At 42.3% G+C, this 23,696-nt stretch overlaps 1 protein-coding gene across 1 annotated transcript; it reads right to left on the bottom strand.

The window, feature by feature from the left end:
- Positions 1–45: 45 nt before the first annotated feature.
- Positions 46–23,525, bottom strand: LOC306713069 (inactive dipeptidyl peptidase 10; the record flags this gene model as incomplete). Its single annotated transcript, XM_079182635.1, has 25 exons — positions 46–1,037; positions 1,121–1,193; positions 1,390–1,448; positions 1,552–1,651; positions 1,757–1,811; positions 1,908–2,102; positions 2,242–2,308; positions 2,674–2,772; positions 3,023–3,070; positions 3,166–3,284; positions 4,560–4,607; positions 5,391–5,482; positions 6,522–6,626; positions 6,711–6,752; positions 7,142–7,265; positions 7,776–7,873; positions 8,761–8,915; positions 9,044–9,164; positions 9,637–9,718; positions 10,329–10,381; positions 14,474–14,545; positions 16,722–16,816; positions 17,010–17,105; positions 17,903–18,017; positions 23,487–23,525. 25 exons carry the CDS (start codon positions 23,523–23,525, stop codon positions 820–822), a joined length of 2,370 nt encoding a protein of 789 aa, XP_079038761.1. The 3' UTR covers positions 46–819.
- Positions 23,526–23,696: the final 171 nt, after the last annotated feature.

Genomic DNA, 23,696 nt, shown 5'->3' with positions numbered 1-23,696 from the left:
AGTAAAAAGACAGTCCCACATAGACGTTCTTGCAATCATCCTTGAACCAGAGCTTGTGGTGTAAATAGTCACAGTTGCATACTCATTCTTCATCACAAAATGCAAGTGGATAAAGTCCACAAAATGTATTTGGCACATTAAGAATGATCCATACGGGTCATTTAACTTTATTTAAGCATGGAATACATTGTGCAAAAGACCTAAAATAAGATTTTACAATGTTATCTTAGAGCTTGTGGAGAGTGTGACCAGGACAGTGACCGGTAGGGCCAGATTGCAAGTTATTTTAGAGTTTAGGATTAAAATATTTTGTATTTTGTAAAGTATTGTACATTTCTAATTTTGTAGGAATGAAATCTGTAGGAATCGGAATATGATCCCGTAGTCCAGAAATAAGGATTTTTTCCAATGTGTTCCCGGCTGTTGGCAGATTTGATACTTTTAACCCTGATGGGTGAAATTTAGATCTGCAAAACACAGAAAATGCAATGTAAACTAATCCACATCATGCAGCCATTATGACATGCATGTTTTAAATTCTTTGTAAACCTTTGGCAGAATCAGAATTTTTCTAGTCCACATCATCTAAAGTGAATTTTGTAAACAAACTGCCTCAAACATACAGTATATAACAGCAAAAATAACTGTGTGCAACAAGATATACAGTACATCAATTTTTCCAGAAGTTGTAGGAGGTGATCTAATGTGTTTGGTCCCCACTCCTCTGCTCTTGTGCCTGGTAATCCGACCCAAGGTAATGCATAAACTGGCATTCAGTCCAAAGATAGTCCTTCAAGAAGGAGGGAAGGGGCTCTAGGCTCAGTCATCTTCCTCCTCCTCATCCTCTACGGGATCGAGGAGGATGCCGTGCTTCAAGCAGGATTGGAGGTAGTTCACCACCGTCCGCTGGAAGTGCTGGATGCTGTGCACCTCCCTCAGAACATGGCCCTCATCTGGATACAGCTGCAGTGAGTAATTGGCTTCCACCTTCACCAGTCGGCTGAGGAGCTCCGCGCTGTGCTGGAAGTGTACTCTCGCTTTGGCCAAAAATACACACACACATATTGAAATTAGAGGCGAGAAAATAGAATTCAAAACACAAAATGAAGCAAAATCTCACCATCTGCAGTTCCATGAAGAATAAGGAAATTCTCATCTTTTAGCTTGTTAACCTCCTCCAGCAAAGAGGCAGTCTGAAAACAATATATGTGTTTTATTAGGTACAATTAGCTGAAACTAATCCAGTCTAACACAACAGCCCGATAAATCCCACCTTCATACACATTTACATGTTAAATGTTCAGCTTATGTTTAAACTTTTAAGATTTTTTAAACAATTTGTTTTGGGGCAAAAACAAACTGCAACTGAGAATATATCCACAGCCTCACCGAGTAAGCATGCTCCTCCTTAGCGGGAAGGCCTAGATACCGCTCTGAGAATGCAGCACCTGAAATAAGTGGAATAACTCAAATACATGAGTTGTGTCTCGGTTTCATCACAATTCCCATGGACTTAGTGTTTGAATAGTAAATGACATGAGCTCAACTCACTATAAAGCCTGAAGTCAGTTATTGGTGCCACAGCGGCCGTGCATTGAAAGAGCTTATCTGTTGCAGCTAGCATCTTGAGAGTTAAATATCCGCCAAATGCCTGCAAGGAGAAACCGAAAAGGGGTAAAACAAACAAAGCATGCAATTGCTTTAATGGCTTCAATAGGAGAACTGAGTTTATAAATCTAAAAAAAAATGCTGTAACCTTGCCATAGAGGATCATCCGACGATCGTCAATGTAAGGCAGTTGCATCAACAGCCTGTGGATGTATCATTAAATCCTATTAGTGAACCAGTTTACATGCAATATTCTCACATGTCAATTATATAGCTTTTCTTTGCATAACTTAACTTACTCTACAACTCCCAGATAATCTTTGACTCGAACTGAGCCAAGCCTTCGCGGATCCACGGTGGTGGTCTTCTGTCCACGGCCGACCCCACTCCTCCCATCCACCCAGGCCAAGGCCACATTGTGAGTGCCGGAGAGGACCTGAGGCCAGTCCAGGGCAAATTCCTCTGTCACCGACTGACTGCCAGGCACGCCATCCCTGAGCGAGAAGATAAACAGGATCAGCAAGGGCGGGGACAGATGCTGGGGGTGAAAGAGTGAAGTAAAGGCAAGGGATCATAGGTTGCAAAACAGGTGACTTAATAACTCTCAGCTGCTGCTTGTTCAGCAATTCTTACACAATGACGAGGAGAGGGTGCAGGTTTGCCTCGTAACCCTGAGGTAGAGATAGCTTCAGGTGTAGATCTAAGGAAATCAAACGAGTCAAATAAAGTCAACTGTCCATAGACATGTTATTGCTGCTATATTTTTAGGCTCTGTCTGACATCTGAAGCACATAAAAATAATCTTTAAAAAAAATAGTTAATCCTTAATCTGAACAAAACATGAACAAGCATGTACAATCATAAAAGAATAACTGTCACTGGTCCTTGAGCAGAGGTATACAGTATTTGTCCCTTCTAGGCTGAGACACTTTGGCAGCCAGTGCTTAATATAGTCTAACTGCTTGAGAAGGGCACTCAAGGTGATCTGTGAATGCTTGTATTTGTGTGGGCAATATCCTAAATATTAAATCATGTAAAATAGAGCCAATGTTTTCTTTGCTGTACCATGGTTGTCAGCTGGGAGTGTCCTGAACAGAGTCTCAGGAAGCCTCTTGTCCTCCAGAGCATCAGATAGAGGGCTGTTATCCTCCAAGACGACGTATCCTACAGGAGATTAAACATCAGTGTGTCAGATTATTATGAAATCCTCATGATCTCCATGCAAACAGCTCAAACTGAGAGCCACAGACAGAGGGCAGTGTTCACAAGCCTGAGATTAAAGAATCTACTTTCTGGTGTGTTGTGCTTGGTGCTTGAATATAGCTTCCTCTGCAGGCCATAGCAAGAAACTGCAGACAAGCCTGTGTGTGCGCGTCATTATACAATAAGTCAGACAAGCAGACGTAACACTCACTGGAGGGGTCCTTTGTACTGTGAACCGTCACTTTAGGTATTCCTGGGCCTGGGGGATTTTTCAAAAGAAAACATTCTAAAACCAGCTGTCTGAGCAGCGTGAAGCTTGAAAGCATACTCCTTGCTTTTGCGTTTCTCATTTACCTAGACAATAGAGGATGAAGTGGGTTTGATTGGGGCTGAATTCAGCTTTAAAGAAGCGACATCCATCTATGAGGTTGCAGGAGATGCACCGGCGCTGAAACACTCCATCCAGGTCCACACTTGGACACAAGAGAAAAGGGGTTATTGACCACACAATAGAAGAATAGGAGAGTCTAAAGTGGTTTTTATTAGTGCCAGGAGAGGGTCAATTAATTGCCAAGGTGTTAAGGAAAAAGTGTCAGTGTCTTGAGACAAACTAAGCAGTTGACTTTTAAGAAACAAATGCGTGTTCGATAAGACTATATAAAAGCGGTTATAAAGATTGCTCTGCGTCGAGTCTCTCAATGACCCTCTCCACTCTGCTGCTTACGGGTTCCGTACAAGATTAATCACAGGCCAAATTCAAACAAGCCACAGTCCCTCCTACAAAATATTGTACCAACTCCTACAGCCCAAAGCTATAGTACGCTCATAAAAAGATGAGAGGCTGATGAGGGAACAGACAAGTGTGTCAGCACAGAGGGTCCTAGTCCACTCAGAGGAGTTCTTTCTTTTATGAATGTGTAAATACAGCACATGGCCTTGAGCATGTACAGCTCACAAGAATAACGATTCACACGTCAACACACTAATGTGCAGTCACTCTTCTGAAAGCTTGTTCAACCATGCAAGCGTTGTTTCAGGGGTGGCAATGTTGGCCACCTGCTTTGGTCCAAACTAAAATCCATAGGATGAATTTTAGTAATACATTTTATTTAAGGATATTCATAATGACCAGAGGATGAACCCATGTGATTATCGTCATCCTCTGACTTTTCATCTAGCACCACCATAAGGTCAAAACTTTCACTTATCCACTGAAAAATCTCAATATCTACAAGATGGATTGGCATACAATGTGTACCGACATTCATGGTCACCAGAGGATAAATCTTGAAAATGCCAACAACTATTGGATGGATTGTTATTAAATTGACTTCCTATTACTTTTCATCTAGGTCATATTGTGTTATGAGTGCAATACTTTTATTTATAACCAAATACCTGCTAAACCGATGACATTCCCATCAGCATCAGCAATACGTTGCGTTTGGTGCTAATTATCAAACACTAACATGCAAAACGGTGAACATGGTAAAGGTCATACCGGCTACATCAGCATGTTAGCATAGTCATTGTGAGCATGTTAGCCGGCTGACGTTAGCTTTTATCTCAAAGCACCACTGTGCTGTAGACTCTAGTTCTATGTTAATAACAAGACATGCGAGCATAGCTACTTTTCTAGCAACAACACATATATTATGTCTTATATCGTACACATTATAATGTGTCTGTTTAAATAGCTTTGAACAGAATGTGTACTGTGCCGCCGTGTCAGAGGGAAGCATGTCTACCTGTAAAGGTGTCTACTTTGTCTGGATTCCTCTGCGCTCAGGAAATAGCTGATGATGAGAAAAACAAACCACAGACACAGCAAGTTATATCAACACTGATCACCTTTGGGCATCTTAACTTCATCATAATTATTCTGGATGTAAATTAATCATGACGAGAATACACAGATTTACATACTTCAGCATGTTAAATCACACTTTGTAAAGCACCATTAGGGACGGTGAATTAAATAAATCAAATGTGAAGTGGATGTGCATCAAAGCATCATATGTCAACTATCCGCCTCTATGCTAGTACAGTACTGTGAGACAGAAACACTTATTTAGTTATTTAGTATCAACCCATGGGCTTCGGGACTGCAAACAACTGACAAGATCCTCAATTGACTTTGTTGGATTGTCTTTGATGCTCATGCCTCAGTCAGTTAGTTCATGAGGGGTTTCTGCCCCCAGCAGGATAAAGACAGATGTAAGTGATAACCTGCTCTGTTCAAATGTAAGTCATTCCTTACCCTCTTCGGTGGCAAAGCATTGCCACAAGCAAAGTCAATGTTATAGAAGTTCCTTTTGGCACTTTTTCTCAGAGATCAATGCTACATGTAGAAATTGCACTTTGAGTTACTTTTGAATAAAAAAAATCGTATGTGCACCTCTCAGTAGCTGACACGTCTAGAAATTGCTCTCAGCTTACAGCGAGAGATGATCATTATAATGATGGCCACTATTCTACTCTAACCCCACTCTAGCCCCAATTCATAGTAAGGAGCCGCAAGCTGTTAAAGCGCTGAAAGGTGATTAAACCCGTCTCCACACACTGTGACTCTCACATACATTTTTCCAGCCGTCTCGTCGAGGGCACAGAGCAAGGTGACGTCCCAGCTCCCTGATGTCAAGAAGCGAGGCGGGACGGAGGGGATGACAGGCTGCGTTACACAGAGAAACAGAGACGAAGAGCAATGTGGAAGCCAGCCGATACGCAGAATATAAAATAGGTGCGATACAGCGATTGTGTGTCAGAGGATGGGAGGGGAACAAAGCAAAGTTCATAAAGTTAAACCAAATGAAGGCACTGACGGCTATGAGTGTTCAGGAACCGTATGTTTTAATGACTGAAGTGAGCGAGACGTAGAAAAAGAAAACTTGTGATTTGAGCCAAAGCCACTAATGATTTGCATGAGCCCAAACGTGTCACGACACCGCTCACATCTCTCAGTATTACTTGTTCAATATTCTGCCTGGTGTCACTAACTGCCTTGTAATTTCAGGCCCAGCCTTGCTTACCTGTCCTCTGGTTACCCCTTTCCACCAGTTCCACCACCTGACCTGTTCCTCCCTCTAGCTCACCTGCTTCCCATTTCACTGATTTCATGTGATAGCCAATTACGCCAGCATCTGTTACCTGATTCTGGTTCTGAGCCCGTTTACTAAACTCCCTGCCTTGTTAGTTTGCGCTGTTCTGATTGCTTCCCTGGTTTTTGATCCCACTTGCTTGGAATGAGTCTCTCGGATTTTGGACTTTACCTGTGTGTGTTTCGAGTAGCGATGTGACTCCTCACTTGTTCTGTGCCAAGAGACCCAATAGCTATGTAACATATGCTACTACACTCTTAATCTGTCCACTAATGGCAAAATGGCAAAAAAAAAAAGAAAAAAGCATCATAAAACCTTTTTAATTGCCTTTCTGGGCATGCTTTAATTGCCAAATTGAAATTCACTGAACTTCCCTCCATGACGTAAAGGGCAAAACGGCCATTATAAGTGAAATTACTCCTTAGATATAGGTGGTGTTTTAGTAATTAAGGACAAAAACAAATACAGACAAATTGCTCTAATTAATAAGAGAGGAGGGGATTTTAAGCAAACCAGACTTTAAAGGTCTGTGCTGCTGATATCTGTAATCACAGTGTTTTATGTGACTCCTGCTGAAATGTTAACGACCAATTTTGTCAGAGAAAAACTGACCTGGGCTGAAAGACCAGCAATATGGTGAAACTCTCCACGAGCGCCCTGTTTTGCTGGCAAGATTGTATAAAACACAGAGCCGTCTGCTGAAAACAACGGCACATCCTGTTGAGGAAAAGTATTGAGTCAAGAAGACAGACAGTAGTGGCAAACAGGTGTAATAAAACATGAAACATGAGCAATACATACCTGTCGTTTGTTTTGCATTATGTCCATGGCCATTTTGTGCTTCTTTTGTTTTAGAATCACACAATATAGAGAAATGTATTAATCACACTATTTACAAAGCTGAAGCTAAGTACCATTGTGTAAATAAAGCTTATTATATATATACATTATTAAATATATAAATAATATACTATTGGCAATGGGTAACATGGAATATGTGAGGATTTACTGAAAGGGAACAAGCAATATAATACTGCGCTACATCACTGAGGATTCCTCTCATGCAGCAAATGACCTTAAATATGAATCCAGCCAGTGGATCTTTGAGAGCTTAAGGAAATCAATCCCAACTCCCAACACAGTGTAGAAGAAGCAAAAATTATATTAAAGCCGTATATTGCAGCGGAGGCCATTTGTGGATTACGAATGCTGAATGACTGATGACCGCTCACCTCTGAGCAAGCCCCCGTGGTGGCCTCGCACACACAGAGCACTGATTGGTTCTGGGCACGATTCAGCCAACGCACCGCGAGGCGAGTGCTGCTGATCCAAGTCACCATGGAGATGTAGTTGTCTCTGAAGAGAGGCGATGCAGAGAATGATACACGGGGAAAGTGATTGGAAAGTGTTGCAAAGGAATGACAAAGAAAATACAGTGGAGAGGAATTTTGACACATGAGTAATGATATCTGACAGGTGATGTCCAAAGACTTTAAGGTTTATTCTGTTTTTACTAGTGATGCACCATTCCGACTATTTCAGCCCCAATAGCTGGGCTTTGGGTATCAGCCGATACAAGGTGCTGATCCAATACCAGTGTTTGGGTAATAAGCTGTATACCTCACTGTGTGGAAGTGACTCGGATCGTTATTTTATGTGTAAGGCAACATCAGGCCTGACTTAAACATAGCTGACTTAACTTTTAAAACAAAATATCAGCAAAACGAAAATACATATCGTTGATATAATACTTATTAAAATAATTGTATCTGATGCCAGATCGGCGTATTGTCGCTGATACCCTATCCAGCAATTTGAGTCAGTAGCGGTGCATCTCTAGTTCTTACATTCAGATAGATGTAGTACCTGGATCTGAGGGAGTCAGGAGGCATCATCTCCAGAGTGTGAGCTGGACCATATAGATTCACCACAAACAGACTGACTGATGGGATACTTGAGCCAGCCTGTGAGCGCAACAAAAAAACAAACATAAAAAAGATAAACTCAATAAAAAGTGTACGCACAGGCAAATCTTTTTAGCCACGCTATAAAATAGTGGCCATTCTCTACCACTTTGGTTCAGACTGTAATGTCTCGACAATCTTTTTATGAATTGCCATTAAAATATCGTGCAGATATCAGTGGTGCCTAAAGGATGAATCCTCGTGACCTTGTTGCTCCCCTGACTTTCCCTCTAACTCCACCATGAGGTTGACTTGTTATAACTTTACTTTTCATCAGGTCCCACCTTTGAATTTGTCCAAATACCTGCAAAACTAATGACTCATCAGCCTCAGCGGATCCTTTATGTTTAGTGTTACTTAGCAAATATTAAGATGCTAAACTAATATAGTGAACATGGCAAATATTACACCCATAGACTGTATATAATAAATGGATGTAGTCACTGTAACGTCGCCCATTGGTTTGTGGATATGGTTTTGAAGCCTTGAATTTGGCATTTCGGCCGTTGCCATCTTAGTTTTTTGGCCGTCACTATCTTGTTTTTTTGTAACCAGAAGTGACTCATATAATAAATGGGACCATACCTTGCTAAATTAACATCATACTGTATTGAAGAAGACTTGAAACAAGAGATTGAGTTCATAAATAGTTCATGTTAACTGAGGTAATAAATCAAGTTCGAAGTAGGGACATTTTAGGGTCACCAGAGGAGTCGCCCCCCTACTGGTCATTTCAAAGAATGCACGTTAAAGGCACTTCACCATTGGTGTCACTTTTCAGAACTGGTGGTTGCCACCTGATTACACCTGCTAAACAGCAGCATGTTAAGTTCAGCCCCACAGAGCTGCCAGTGTGACAATAAACGTTTGTCTTCATCAACTTTTACCTTGGGGTAGGGGAAGAGCACATTGGAGGGGTAGAGACCACCTAAGAAGTGAGGTATTTCCATCACAGGTGTGGCAGAGTTGTTGATGGTGAGGTACGCCAGCCGGGCCCCGTCCATAGACCACCAGTGGGCAACATATGTCAAGAGCACTTCCTCTGTTTTAAAATACAGTGTAAGTTGTTATATCAGACTCAAAGCATACACCTGCTGTTCACAATCATTGTTGTCAGCTTGGTTTTGCAGATTTTTCACTCTGTAGTTTAAGTGCAGGAATACATCCTACCTTCATAAATCCAGTCAGAGAGCCCGTTCACCACATTCTGCTCCAGGTCAGTGGTTGTGAGACGCAGGGCTTTGCTGGTCACAGTCGGCTTGTAGTAGATATCTCCATTAAACACATAGGCCTGGCATGAGCGGCGCAGACAGACAGGGCAAATCCAATATCAAAGACAGAACGGTTGAAGGCTTCATCGCTGGCTGCATGAATCGAGCGCCGGTCGGACGCCGTCCAAGAGTGAATGAATCATCGGCCAGCACCAGTGAGAGCCAATATATCTTTACTTGCCAGTTAATATGCTGCAGACATAGCAGCAAAAAGCCAATTACATTACAAGGACGTTAGATGAATGATATTTTGAGTGTACAATAACTCCATTATAGCAACAGTCTGAGTAATAACCCCTGAGATGGAGTTCATCTCATAATGACAGAGACATGATACCATTGATGTTATCATTATGAAAATGATGTCAAAGGACTTTGTTTTTATGGATTGTTGAGGTTGAAAAAAATCTCCTTATCATATTGGCAGGTGTAGCTGATTTAGACGACGCAGACAGCACATTGATCAGGTAAATGAGAGGGCGCCTGGCTTACCAGCTGGCTCCCCTGAGGCCCCCAGGAAGCGTATTGTAGCACTGCCTTCTCCCTCTCCGGAGGATTAAGCTCCAGCAGCTCCCTGGAACACACACAAATACAGGGACGTGAGCCCTGTGTTAGGGACGAGTGTCCTGTTTACAGCCCTCTGAGGTCCATCCATGCCCTGTCCTTGAGCTTTGCTTGAGAGAGACACTGCACTGTGAGGACAAAGGAGCAAGATGCAGACAGGGAAAAACAAAACAGAGCATGGAGTTGGTACATGCAAGAGTGCAACGTTTTTTTGTTACATATTCCTAGCTGCACTTATTTTCTTCCTAAGGTCAGGCAAACATTGTCCTCCAAGGCATACTCAGGCAATGATCAATACTGCAGGTCCTCCTGAATTCCTTTATCATAACCACTCCTCAGAAGCTCCAGGGATCATCCACAGCTACCACAGAGTTTTCCCACTAATACGATGCTGAATATGAATATCAGGCAGTGAAATCTGAAGTACAGTACAAACCTTACGTTAGGATATGGAACCTGTAAAGACCACTGAAGAATGAATGCATGTCTGACAGAAACATGAGGCTCTGATTCGATGAGACACACTCATTTGGGGACGTTTTTTAATCCGCAGGTCTGCTTGCATTGGTGACGCTCATGCCCAGTGCAGCCCATGCATTAGCATTCATGATTCCACCTACCCATTAGCCACATTGTAGATAGCATAGGAGGCTGTGAAGGACTGAGAGAACACCTGAAAGAGGTAGAGGATATCATGCACACAGGTGTGCCGCACTTAGATGACAACACACACGTATTTTGGTGCTCACACATGCTCATACACATGTATAAAGAAAGTTAAATACAAATGAAACAAAGGTTAGGGAGGGCCCTGCCGAGGCCCACCTTACAATTAAACAAACGGCATCAGGAAGATAGGTTTGTATCCTTTAATTATTTTCTCGAATCACTGTAAAGCACTGCATCAAGTGGCTTATTGCTTTTTAAAAGGGCAACAACATTATGCTACAAAATGTAGAAACCCTAAATTATTTTATTAATAGTAGTTTAATAACAATTTAATGCTATTCTTTCACCTAAAATAAGCAGTAGAAGCAAATATCTGTACGTGTGGCAATATTACCGAGGCTAACAATTAAGCAAGATAGCAAGCGTGAAAGATAGTGCAGGAGATGCAAACGCTATACGACTGAAATGACATTATACTAAGCTATTATGCCATTTCTGATTCCAACAGCCGAGAACTTGAGAGTTTCCAGAAAACTTTCACTTACGAGGTCGTGAATACCACAAGAGGGGGGACGTTCTCCTGAACACGGTAAACATGACCCCATTTGAAGGCAGCATAAGAGTATGCAGGTGAAAATGTTCCAAGTATATGGGCACATTTTCTGTTTCAGAACTGAAAACACCATAATAGAACAAAGCTCTTTTGGTAAAAAAACAGAAACATTCTGTGGATCCAAAATATCTCCCATTCATTGTCTTCGGAGCAGCCACAGACTTAATACTCAAGAACTCATGTTCACAAAGAAAGAACCGTGGAAATAATATATAGGAATTATTTATGTAGGTGGGGGTTAAGACAGAAACGAAAAAGTTAGACAATCTTATCAAACAGTATCGTTACAGCTAATATCTTTTCCTCTGAGATCTATTGTGGCTGGCAACCCTGACACAGGCATCAGCAGCTCAATGAATAATTAAATTAACACGCTGAAGAAGACCAAGGGACCAGAATCGATGAATGTGTGCATGCGTATGTGTGTGTGTGTTAACCGCAATTGACCACAGCGTTACCTGATGAATTCTAGGTAATGTATTGATTTGTATTATTCTTTTTTTCCTCTCATGCAAAGGGTTGGAAACAAGCTATTTGCCCACTGGCCTCTGAAAGCCTGACCCTTCCGAATAGCCAGTCCCCAAAGAAATTAAATGTCACATCCTCTATACAGCACAGTTAGCGGTGAAATTGGATTTTTTTTTCCCTCCGTGTTGTTTGTCTGTTGCTAGAAAATGCATGGAGATGGAAAAACGCAGCAATAAAGAAAGAGAAATACATTGTAAGGCTATCTAAATGAAATTGAAATCTGATTGCGGGGTAAAGTCTGAGCATGAGGGTGGAACAGGGTGTACAGCTGTTACAATTACAACAGAAATGAACTAAGAAGACATGAAGAGGAAGGGATGAATTGGTCCAACACTACAAGAACAAGTGAGGGAGAGAGATGGAGAGAAAGAAAGAAGGACAGGAATGGAGGAAAGGATGCAGACTCGGTCGTCACAGGGAGTATAACTCTACGAGACCACGGGGGGGGGGGGGGGGGGGGGGGGGGGGGCTTAGCCATGTGCACTACGCTCAATAAGCTGTTTATGATTTGTAAATTAACCCAGAGATTCTGCTCATGATTTAACATCATGGGGCTGGTGGCAGAGGCTGTACTTTATTGTGTGTTTGTGTGTTTCAGTGTGATAAACAGACAGAGACAGTGAGAGCATCTGTCTTGGAAAGGAAGAGTGAATTCTAATGTGGCTTCCAGTCACATATCATAAATCCTACAGATTGCTCTGCCCCCCCCCCACACATACACACTTTACTACCCGCCTCCCACCCAATCCACGTCTACAAAATGGGGGTGGGGGAATAAAACACAGATTAAACATTCATAAGGGAGGTTGTTAATAACGTGTTAAAGGAAACTTATAGGTATTACCACGTCTTTTCCAGGAGCACAGCTGTAGTATATATTGTACACTGCATGATACACAATACAGAGATAATAGCATCCTTCCCTCTCAACGTTGTTCCTGCCTCACAAGCGTTTTTTTTTGCAGCCCCACTATGCGCTGCCTTTGATACCAGCACCCATCAGCGTTTGCTGCAGAGTGTAGACACGACTCCGTTGGCATCTTATTTGTCCCTAAACTGCACTGTCTTGGCAGGATGGTATCTCGCCATCACTCTTTTTATAAAAACATGTGGGACTTCTCTTTCTTGTTTTTGAACCCATTAAATACAGGCTTTAAAGAAAGACATTTTCCTCTATACAGGAAATCTGCTCTCTCGTGTTCCTATGTGGCTAAATCCCCACTTCTATGTACACCCTCTTATCAAAATCCATTTATTTTCCCCCACTAGGCACAAAACCCTCCCTAACGCCTCCAGAGCTAACACAAAATCCAGAGAAGCCTTTTAACTTTACCCACAGCCTGCTCATCCATTTCTATCCACTGCAGCTTTCTCCTTTTAGCATCTCTTAGATAACCCTTCTGATTGATTTCAACTGGGCAGTGTATTTGAGGGCAAATGGTGCACATCCTATTTTTCTGCCCATCTCTCTCCTTCGCAAGTGGCTTCCCCCACCGCTCTCTCTGTTTTTCTCTCTCGTTCTCTGCCACCCTCGGCAGCGTGCCGCTCCTCTTTTTGAACAGCAAAGCTGGTGCCTGGCTCAAACTGCTTCAGTCAGCACAAATCCCCTCCAGAGATAGACTGGGGGAAAAAAAGTGTCCGAGAGTGAGGAAGAAGGAGCGAAGAGAGAGGGATGGAGCTGGAAAGACGAGGAGAGTGGAGGAATAGCCCCCCATGCACACAAAATGCCAACCATGCTCACGCAAACATACCCATTTCTAAATATACAAATGATTCCAGGTGGCGTGTCCACAGCCTCTGATTTCTTCCCGTGTGAATACACACTGAGCATACAGATGAGAGTAGACAATTCCTGCTGACATCAGAGAAAGTATGCTAATGAGATCAATCTAAAGCAACCCACAGATTGGACACGGATCTGAGCCCTTTCTCTACAGAGATATCTGAAAAGTGATTGAACATATGTTAATCACTGAATAATGCAGTTAGAATGGATGCATGCACTGTGTTAGAGACGAATACACAGCAACAGGATCCCCCCCCCCCCCCCCCCAGAAAAAGAAGTGACTGAACAAATGAGAGTGTGAGAGAGCAGCAAAACTGCTTTGAGGTTTTTAATAAAAATGTGGGGGAAAATGTGCTGAGGGATTTAATTTGATCGTAATTCTGTTTCCCTTCCGTTGCCGATTACTTGCAAATAACACAACTTGCATGCCCTTTGAGGAAAAAACAGACTATTTATTGATGGTGCTGGTATTTGCAGAGCGAGGCGGCCGGAGGGACTGAGCTATGTGGTGTTAAAGTAAAGGGAGCAAAAAAGATCTGTTTTGTGTCTACCCCGACGCCTATACGAAACCACCTGCGATTGTGATTCTTGTCGGCTTCTCATTAATATTCCCCACCGAACTAGCAGGGCGATTTCATTACTGCAGCTCCAACTTTACCCCTCCATCTCCTTGATCTCGCCTTCCCCCGTTCCCCCCCCACTATCACACGGATCACTCACTAAGCCTTCCTCAGGCCCCTGCACCTTCCGCCATCAGCCAGTTTAAATATTCAACTCCCCATATGTTATCCCAGTCATGTGGCGGGCGGTGTTATGGAGCTTATGAGTGCTGCAGTAGCAGAATCAGCATGCACGCACACACACACACACACACACACACACACACACACACACACACACACACACACACACACACATCTTCCTCAACCTCCTCCTTCATGTTCTCACTCCTTATCTCAGTTGTTTCTTCGGGGCTCTGATTAGGATGCATTTCAGCGTTGTTTTGCAGCAACCGGTGGCCTGCCAGACCCGTTGAGCCGTGTGAGCGGTAACAGTCTTTAATATTAGAAGGACGATGTATGACTCCGGATGTCTTCTGAAGGTAAAGAGCTTAACGGAGCTTATTCTGGAGTAACTCTGAGTCAACTTGGCATTCGGAGAAAACTTACCGGTCGAATGTTATACGCCAAGAGGACAGACGTCTTGTCTGCAGACACTTGAAATTTAGTAGCAGTCAGGTCCTGTTGAAGGATTAGACAACAGATCATCAGCAACTTCCATTTGTTTTTCGGGGAAGACACAACCGTGTCTTCAAAATGTCGTTCCCATAAAACTAAACTGCTCTCTCAATTACGTTTGGAGGGAAATGTTCACTGCGTTCCAATTTGCATACTTTTTATTTATTTATTTAGTACATGCTGCAGCTGCCCTTACAAAGTACGTACTGTTGCATGTAGTATGCATTCAGTTGGGACATACTACTTTGTCATAACATTGCACGTTGAAATTTGACCCTCTTGCTCATATCCACTGTGAGAACAGCATGTTGGCTAAAATACTTCAAAATGCTTGTTGCAGTTGGACATCCTGGTATTTTTGGCATACTGCATTTGACAAACTATGTATTGGGACATACTAAATCTTTTTCTGCCAGTCTAAATAGTATGGTTATATGGGTATTAGAATGCACACATTTTCTCCTGGATTACAGCCGTACTTTTAAACTGTTTGAAATATGAGGTTAATGTTTGAAATGGAAAAAAGCTAAAAAACTACTTTCTTAGGTTTAGGCAACAAATAGCAAACATAATCCACATCAAAATACATTTCCCTGGAAACAAACAATGCTGTTTTGTTGTATGGGATCAAGACAGGGCTGGTGGAGAAAGCGGTTGTAGGTATAATATAATTAAATATTTTTATTCAGAATTAGAAATGTTACAGCAGCACTCTGGTTTCCTGGCTTAAACTGAAAGTTGGGGTCATTTTGGATTCCCAGTTGAACCTAGAGAAACATTTAAGGTTGGTTCTATTGTCCTGTTATTTTCAATAAAGAAACAAATATGCCCCTGCTTATCCTTCTTCCAGCTCGAACAAATCATCCATTCGTCAGTCTCATCATGTCTTGACTACTGTAATGCATTTAGTTCTTGTTTAAGCCAAAAAAGTTCTGGCAGGACTTTCTGCTGTGTGTTTACAAAACTCCATAGCGTTCTCATATTACCTCAACGCTGGCTTTTGCTAAATCTCTGTTTATTCTCAAAGACATGTTTTAAAAAGCTTCCTTGCCTTTATTTGTTCTTATTCTTCAGCCATTTTTGCTTGTCTTCAATTTGAATATGTCTACAGATACTTTTTCACCATCTTTGTATGTAACTGTGAAGCACTTCGTCACCCTGGTTTTAAAATGTGCTTCCTAAAGTTGCAAACAAACTCTGCACACTTTCTGACTTGTTAAAACAATTGTTGTTGTTTCGGTGCTAGACCTTCATCAGGCTAATGGTTTGTGACAATAACAAGCCATCTTAAATAGAGAATATGGAAGTTACTCGATGGTAATCACCAATATTGTATGTAAGTAAAGCACTCTGGATAGTATCAACCATAAATGTGCTCCAAAATGTTTACATTAAGTGGGTAGATTTCTATAAAATGAATGCTTAAAGCCCCAAAGGCTACACTTCGTTCTCAAAAGTATTTTTAGATGACTCATAAGGAATACATTTACATGGAAAATGGAAATTCAGCATTAATAAATAAATACAAACCTCCATAATGAATAAATATGATCTACTCGTCCCTCTTTCCCATGCTCCTGTCTCATAAAATAGATTTTTCTGGTCTAAAAAGTGTTACCTAAAAAAGTTTCATTAATTACTATGAATTCTAATGTCAGTCGTTGACACGATATTGAGCTAGAATTGTGTCAGCCATTCATTTATTGAGGGAAACGCCATGTGCATCTTGGTATTCATACAGGAATGCATCTTTTTCTGGAATTAGTAAGAGCAGCAGAGATAACAAATCACATCATAGCACCGAGGAGAGACTCGTCCTCAACCTGACAACACAACCCTGCTTTAAGCTCCTCGGCGATGACCCATATAAGGCTGTCAGTGTCGCGCAGAGGCGGTGTTCAAAATGATGCCCTTGCTTGGGAAATTCTCTTTGAAGCCACATGTTGAGAGGGCTCACAGAGCAGCCAGATTTTGGGGGGAAATGAGCTGATACTGTCACTCTGCCAATTCTTATTTTGGTCTCAAGTGTGGGATTCGGAAAAGTGGCGCTCTACAGCTTCTCTCTCTCTCGATCTGGAAACTCTATTGGCCAGTCGATTTGTCCGGCTGTCTGTGGATATAAGCTAATCGATACTGAAATCTGTCCCCTGTCCTCAAAAGCTGTGTTGCTGTAACTCACCAGAGAGCTGTTGTCCACCAGAGTCGAGGTGAGGTTGCTGTTGAGGCTAAACGACAGGACGTGCCCTTCTCGAGTGCGGAGAGCCACTTCGTTTTCTGACAGGGTCGAGACAGTTCAGGGAAGAGGATCCTGTGTTATTACAGTGATGGCTTAAATCCACAGAGGCAGAAACAGCTGCTAGGTCTGCAAACCAGTATCTCAGTTTCAGGTGAGATCGATTAAGTGGTATTAAACTGACATGAACACTTCATTTAGGAGTAATTTGCGAGAAGGAACAGGGGTCCTTACCGTTCAACCATGCCACACGGGGGTCATGAACTTGGAACTCTTCACTCTCCAGATCCTCCATAGTGAGATGGGAACGGAGTAATAAGTGAGATTCATCTTCAGAGGCAAAGAGACAAGAGTTAATTAGTTCATCAAAAAGTATGTTCACAGTAAAGCCTGAGCGTGTTGGAGCCTGGACTACATGTCTCCTTCGGTTTTGGATTCATTTTTCACATTTTTGCCTTCATTTGACAGATTGCAGAGAAGACTGGAAAGAGACGATAAATAAATATAAGGCTACAGCCAGCAGCCAGCTATCTTAAAGACTGGAAGCAGAGGGAAGCAGCTAGCCTGGCTCTGTCAAACAATACAAAAATATGAAACCTCTGGTCCATCACAGGTTTGGGGATTCTGGTTCTGGATTTGCATACCTCTAAAGCCCCCTTTAACATCGGTAATGGTGTTTATTACTTACCTGACTTTGGAAGATATACATAAACCACCATAAAAATGGGTGAGATCTATTAGCAGACACACAATCCCACAATATAACCTATATGTCAAGCAGCACTACTTCCAAATTCTATACAGTCAATGGAACAAAAAAAAGGGGAATTTAGTTTTTTATCAGATAAAATAAACAAGATATAATATGTAAATTTGAGAGCTTTTAAGGTGTTGGTAGAACTAGGTTGTTACTTTTGGACAGAGCCAGGCTAGCTGTTCCCGCTTGTTGTCAGTCTTTGTGTTATGCTAAGCTAACCAGCTGCAAGCTATAGCTTCATACAGACGTGAGAGTTGTATCGATCTTCTCATCTAACTCTCTACAAAATAACAAATTTCCCCAAATATCACACTATCCCTTTAATTCCCTAAATTACAACACCTTTTCTCCTCCATACGGCTCTTCTTACCGGGCGTGAGGACGATGACAGAGAGAATGACCAGAGACATAACAGCCAGGATCACCACCATGGCTATTCCTATGCCCTTCCAGTTCCGCGGGGGACCATCTGAACTCCCCAGGTCCTGATATGAACAGAACACACACAAACACGGTGATGAATGTGAGCACATCAGTGGAGGAGGACATTAGTGCTGCTTCATCTCCACGCTCTCACAGAAATTGCCCCCCCCCCCCCCCCCCCCCCCCCGACAGGCACATCAACACAGCGAGCCCCAGGGGGGGACTGAGGCCAGTCTTCGCTGAATTACACTAATTTTCCGTATGATAAATGCATAAAATTGTGGCATATATGGCAGATCAGACTTTGATTGAGGCAGCAATTTTGGCCGCACTTTAATTTTTCTTTATCATCGCCTCATTTCACTTGTTACATGACTGATGGGCTATGTGGTTTGGCTAAAATAAGTGTGGAATGAAATATGTGGTGCCTGAGTGCTTTTTATAGGAAAAGCTGCTACCTATTTCATCTGCTTCGGTGGATCAGAATTTATTCAACAGCACTGGATGAAGTTGTTAACGAGGCAATGAAAATGAGAAGAAGTAGTTGGGACTACATAACAATACAATAAATTATACACAACACTTCAGTTATCAAGAGAGAAAGGGATTCTGTGTATATCCTCGGTGTGTGATCAGGGAGAGCTGATGGAAGGAGCCGGCATCAGTATCAGTTACAATTAAACACAATTGCATGCTGTTCCCCAAGCTGCACTCCGCTCCCTCATAACGAGTGGCTGGCACTGCTGGAGCCACATAGCCGCTGGAGTGTGAGAGTTCAATCACACAGAAGGTACATCATTTCAGTCCTCATTATGGCTGCCCCACCCTTCACAGCCTCGCCTGTCCAGATCACCTTCCTGCAGGCATTAGGGAGGCGGGCAGCTGAAGGAAGGCTTTTTATCCTGCTGGTCAACAGATTGCTATTCCTCCGTGCTCCCTGGGTGACACCAGCTGTCCCTGAATCAGTTCTATTGGTCACACCTAACATATCCTCTCCACAAACATACACTTCTCTACCCCCATAGACCATCTGACAAGGCCGCTGGCACATAGTGTATTAAAGTGCTATAAACTGAGAATGCACTCACTTAACTGGAGTCAAAATGTCTTAAAAATCCATTTCTGAATAGTGAAAGATGGTGAATTCAGCAGGGACTGAGGCGTAAAGGTCAATGCAACTGAACCAGAAGCAGAGAGGTTTCTAAATTGTCTTTATGCCTCTGTTTGCCATTTATTTTCATAAGATAAAAATCCTCCATTCACAATGTTTTTTTTTAAAAACACCTTTGAGAATTTGTCTCTCTCTCTTATCACGAGGAAGCAATTTTACTTTATATCCATGATGAATGGAAAACAAACACGGCCTGTTCTATGGTTGCCAGCACAGAACTCCTGCCAAGGTCTCATCTTTAATAGATCTCCTTGGCTGCAGTATCACAGCTTTTTCAAATTAAAGCCACTACCAGTTGCACCTGCAGAACCAACTTTTAAGTAATGTTTGAACCTTCAGGGCAGGCCAGAGCTGGGTGACTGATGTCCATGCCCGTGTATCTATACTGGTCTTTCTAACACTCTGTTTTGTCTCATTCTACTGCGGCCTCTCAGCACAGAATCTCTCCACCATTATCCTCCCGTCAGATAAAGAAACCTTCAGCAGTCTATGAAGGCTTTGGGAGTAGTATACAGTCAACACTCACTCATACTGCATCTTCAGCGCTTTCGGTTTGACTGAACTGTTAGAAATTTGGAAAATTGAGAACTGAATGTCTCTTAACGTCCAACCTGGGTATATGTTGCGTAAAATTGCAAACCATGAATAGCAATTGTGAAGACTCATGGTTACATAAAACATAGAAATAATTATATTCCAGGATCTCAAAGTAGAAAGGGACATTTTAAATTAAATTCCTCCTCTTCACTGATTCCATCACACAGTATTTTCAATCCCAAGTCGTCCGTCTAATTACTGTGTGCAAAGTGAGAGCGGAAACATCATCCTAATGGGATGCCCAGCTCCTATCATATCCCTGAGCCCAGACATTAGACCATACTTCCAATTAAGGTCACATCGTCGTTGTGACAGACCGGGAGAATCCCACGTTTGGGCGATTGAGGAGTTTTGTCACACTTGCGAGATGTGCCGAGCAGAATCCCCAGAGAGAACATTGGCGAAGCTGCTTGTGCCGACAGGTCGCTGATCCCAATGCATGAGGGAATCTAGTGCAGCACAAACTGCAGGCACGGGTGAACAGATGACGAGCTGGGCTGTGTGAAGGGCAGGCTTCTGTTAATCAGGTTTTCTTCAGAGCAAGATCAAATATGAATCTCAGAGAGCCATCTCATTTATTCAGCCTCTGAAATCCCACAGGAGTTGGAGCAGTAGCCGAGATGAGGTGTCAGTCAAACACCAAAGAATGCGAGAATGTTAATCAAAGGTTATGTTTACGGATAACTCTCCTGAAGGAATCCCCTTGAGAGGATTTTTTGGCAAACCATGCAAAACTGCATTAGAGAAGAGAGAGCGCTTCTGTTTGCCAGCGGAGCGATTTTTAACTCAACCACATGAGAGAATCGATAAGGTGTACAGTGGTACATGGTCCAGAGGGAAACAAATAACAGTGGGAATACAGCCACGAAGGAGACTTTTAGGAAGACAACCTCTGTTGAACACTGTTTCTTGCCAAGTATGACACCTCTATGTGGAACACACAGACCTATTCTGACCTTTCTATCATTTTAATTTAGGAATCACAATTATCGGACTGGAAGCAAAAATTAAACTGCTTACAAACAGATTCCAGATAACTGCCTTCTTCTTCTCGGAGCACTGCACACAAAATCAAACAATTCTAACTGTATTGATTGAGTTTGCGCTCGAAAAAAAAAGCAAGCCACACTTAAACACAATTTCTCAATCTGCACGGCGAGCAATACAACTAGGTTGTGCAGAATCTAGGCAGTGCGGAGAATTCATAAATTAGGCTCTGGAGACCTCCTTAACTCCATCTTCTGTGTCTTTGAGGCATGAAGAATCCGACAATAAATCATCGGCAGAGGAATGAGGGAGCCATTGCAGGCTGTTTGGGGCTTCTGGTTCTGGATTTGCATACCTCTAAAGCCCCCTTTAACATCAGGCAATGATGTTTATTACTTACATGACATTGGCAGACGCATCAATGGTATAACCAGCGCCATAAAAAAGGGGAGATCTATTGAGAGACACATACAACACCTCAATATAACCTATGTGCTCCTTAATTTAATGATACCCTGTAATTGCTCTCAAGGGAAAGCTGTAGATTAGCAACCTACGTATGTACGGCTATGTCAATATCTCTCACTGCCTCATTTAAAATGAAGGTCATCATTAGCAGGCTGTAACTTTAGTGTGGTTGGGATAAATGGTAACCAATGTGCTCTAGCAATGAGATACTACAGATCAATATTGATTCATATCTGGGCTATCTTTCATCACATCCAGACACATTTCTGTGCTCCCTCTCACTGTGCCACCCTTTCTCTGTTTGTGTTTATTAAAAAAAAAAGAAAAAAGTGGGTGTTATAGACACCATATGACACTAACTGGGCAGATTTTTTTACCCTCGAGGCTATTGCCAAACAATGCAGCACAAGCCTTTGTGAAATGAAAGACCTGCTGCTTTAGCCTCCAGCACTGCAAGGCCGCCCTGTCTTATTCTTTTCACGCTCCCCATCACGCATAAGAAAATGACTGTACAAAGAGGTATGAGTATGTATGAGGGAGCTTTTCCTCAGTATGTCCAGCCACTCACAGTGACAGAGTTCCTGCCTTTAGGAAACAAGCAGCATCAGTCAAATCCCTGTGGGAGAGCTGCAGTTGACATGATGTAGTGTTTCAGTGAAATATGACGAAAGATATGGTATTTGTCACTGGGCTGAGACTCCCCAGAAACAGGCTTATAATATGCTCATTACACACTAAAACAATACACTTTGCCATATTGTCACATCGTCAGTGCTGTGGATGAATGTTAAAACAATATTGACTTTGAAAAAAAACGAATTACATCATTTGTATAATTTTCTTCCTTAATGCCAGGGATTAACTGAACCAACATATGTATTCCTGGCATGGTATTTCTGATGTGGCGTTCATATTTGACATAGAGTGGTGACACAAGTCATTTATGTTGACTCTGCAATTCTCTTTGCACCTATTGTATCGTGGTAGGTCTAATACTGTGACACACAGATGTATGACACAAGTAGCAACCCACATTATGCCATAAATCATTGCATTTTCTCATAAACGGAGACCGAAAATCATAACCCAGCTTGGCCTCCTGAAATGCTTCACAGTGTAAAGAACATTGATTACAGATCGTGACATGAAATGTTGCGACATTTGCAGGTAATGGATTGTATATAAGCCCCGCAGCCTTGTGTGGCCCCCTCTCAAGGAGACAATAATGCTGCAGTATTATCACACGGACCCTTCAAGCAGCTTTCACCAAGAGTAGAATAAACTGAAGGTTAGAGTGACACTTAGTGTCAGACATCACCATGCTCATATTGCATACCAATTAGACCTAATTTAACTGCTCCATAGTCTCTCAAACGCTTTCTCCAACAGAGCAGCTGTGCACGAATCAGCTCATGATTTAAAATCTTATCGTTTGTTACTGAGTAGAGCTCAGTTGGTAAGATTTTAAATTGTTGCACAGCACTGTAGAGAAAGTGTAGCACCAGAGTAAAATTGTTGTACAGTGACTGATGCAGCATAGGAAAGTTTGATTCGAAGAAGGAAGCACTGCATGTTAGAGTAGTCACGTAAGTAAATCCAATTAAAAACAAAGTGTGACATAGTGATAAACAGAGATGAACTGTCTTAAATAAACCAGGAGAAGTCACATTGGAGCAGGTGTGCATGCCAATTACAATTAAATGGGAGAGCAGCTGCAATAAAGAATAATTTACATTACAGATATTTCACTAAAGCCAGCATTTGGCATAATCAATGAGTGTTAATAGTGTGAGCAAAAACACAAACAGAGGACGTATTGGCTCATAGTCTTTGTTCAATGACAATACATCTACACAGCAGAGGGATAATCAATCATACAGTGCAGGCTGTAGGTTTCCTCGTCGTCCTGGCTGGAGGGGACATTCTTTCTGCTGGGACCATTTTTTATATGTGATTATTATACCGAGATTTTTTTTTGGCTGCAGATATCATAGTATAAAAGTATCTACGGGACAGAGCGACAATAAGAGTGAGAGGCTGTGGACGTCGAGTTACCACACCAGCCTTGCACCGCAGTGCACAGAGTCAATGCTGTCCAGGAGATGAACATTGACGGAAAAGTCTGAGTGGGCGAAATGGTCTAAAAACACTAATTGATAATCATCGTTTTGTGGGAATACATGAGGAATTCCCCACTGCATATCAGAGACTAAGCACGCGCGCACACGCACGCACGCACACACACACTGGTCTAAATATGAAGGAAAACTAAGTAATGATAGAGGAATGAAAACACACACACACATACCAGCTCCGTGGTCATGTTTTGTTGAGTTGTGGCAATCATTGTAATCCGCAACAAGCTCTGCTGCCTCTGTTGCTTCAAAACCCGTCGAGCAGCTGCACTGTTGTCTTGCGGAGCTTTTTCTGCATGCTCTGCTTCTAGCAAGTTTGTGCTCGGTGGGCTGGTGGTCTCTCTCTCTCTCTCTCTCTCTCTCTCTCTCTCTCTCTCTCTCTC

The sequence above is a fragment of the Pholis gunnellus genome (genome assembly GCF_910591455.1).
Source record: "Pholis gunnellus genome assembly, chromosome: 2".
In the NCBI taxonomy this organism is placed as follows: Eukaryota; Metazoa; Chordata; class Actinopteri; order Perciformes; family Pholidae; genus Pholis; species Pholis gunnellus.
This window is presented reverse-complemented; position numbering and strand designations above follow the sequence as displayed.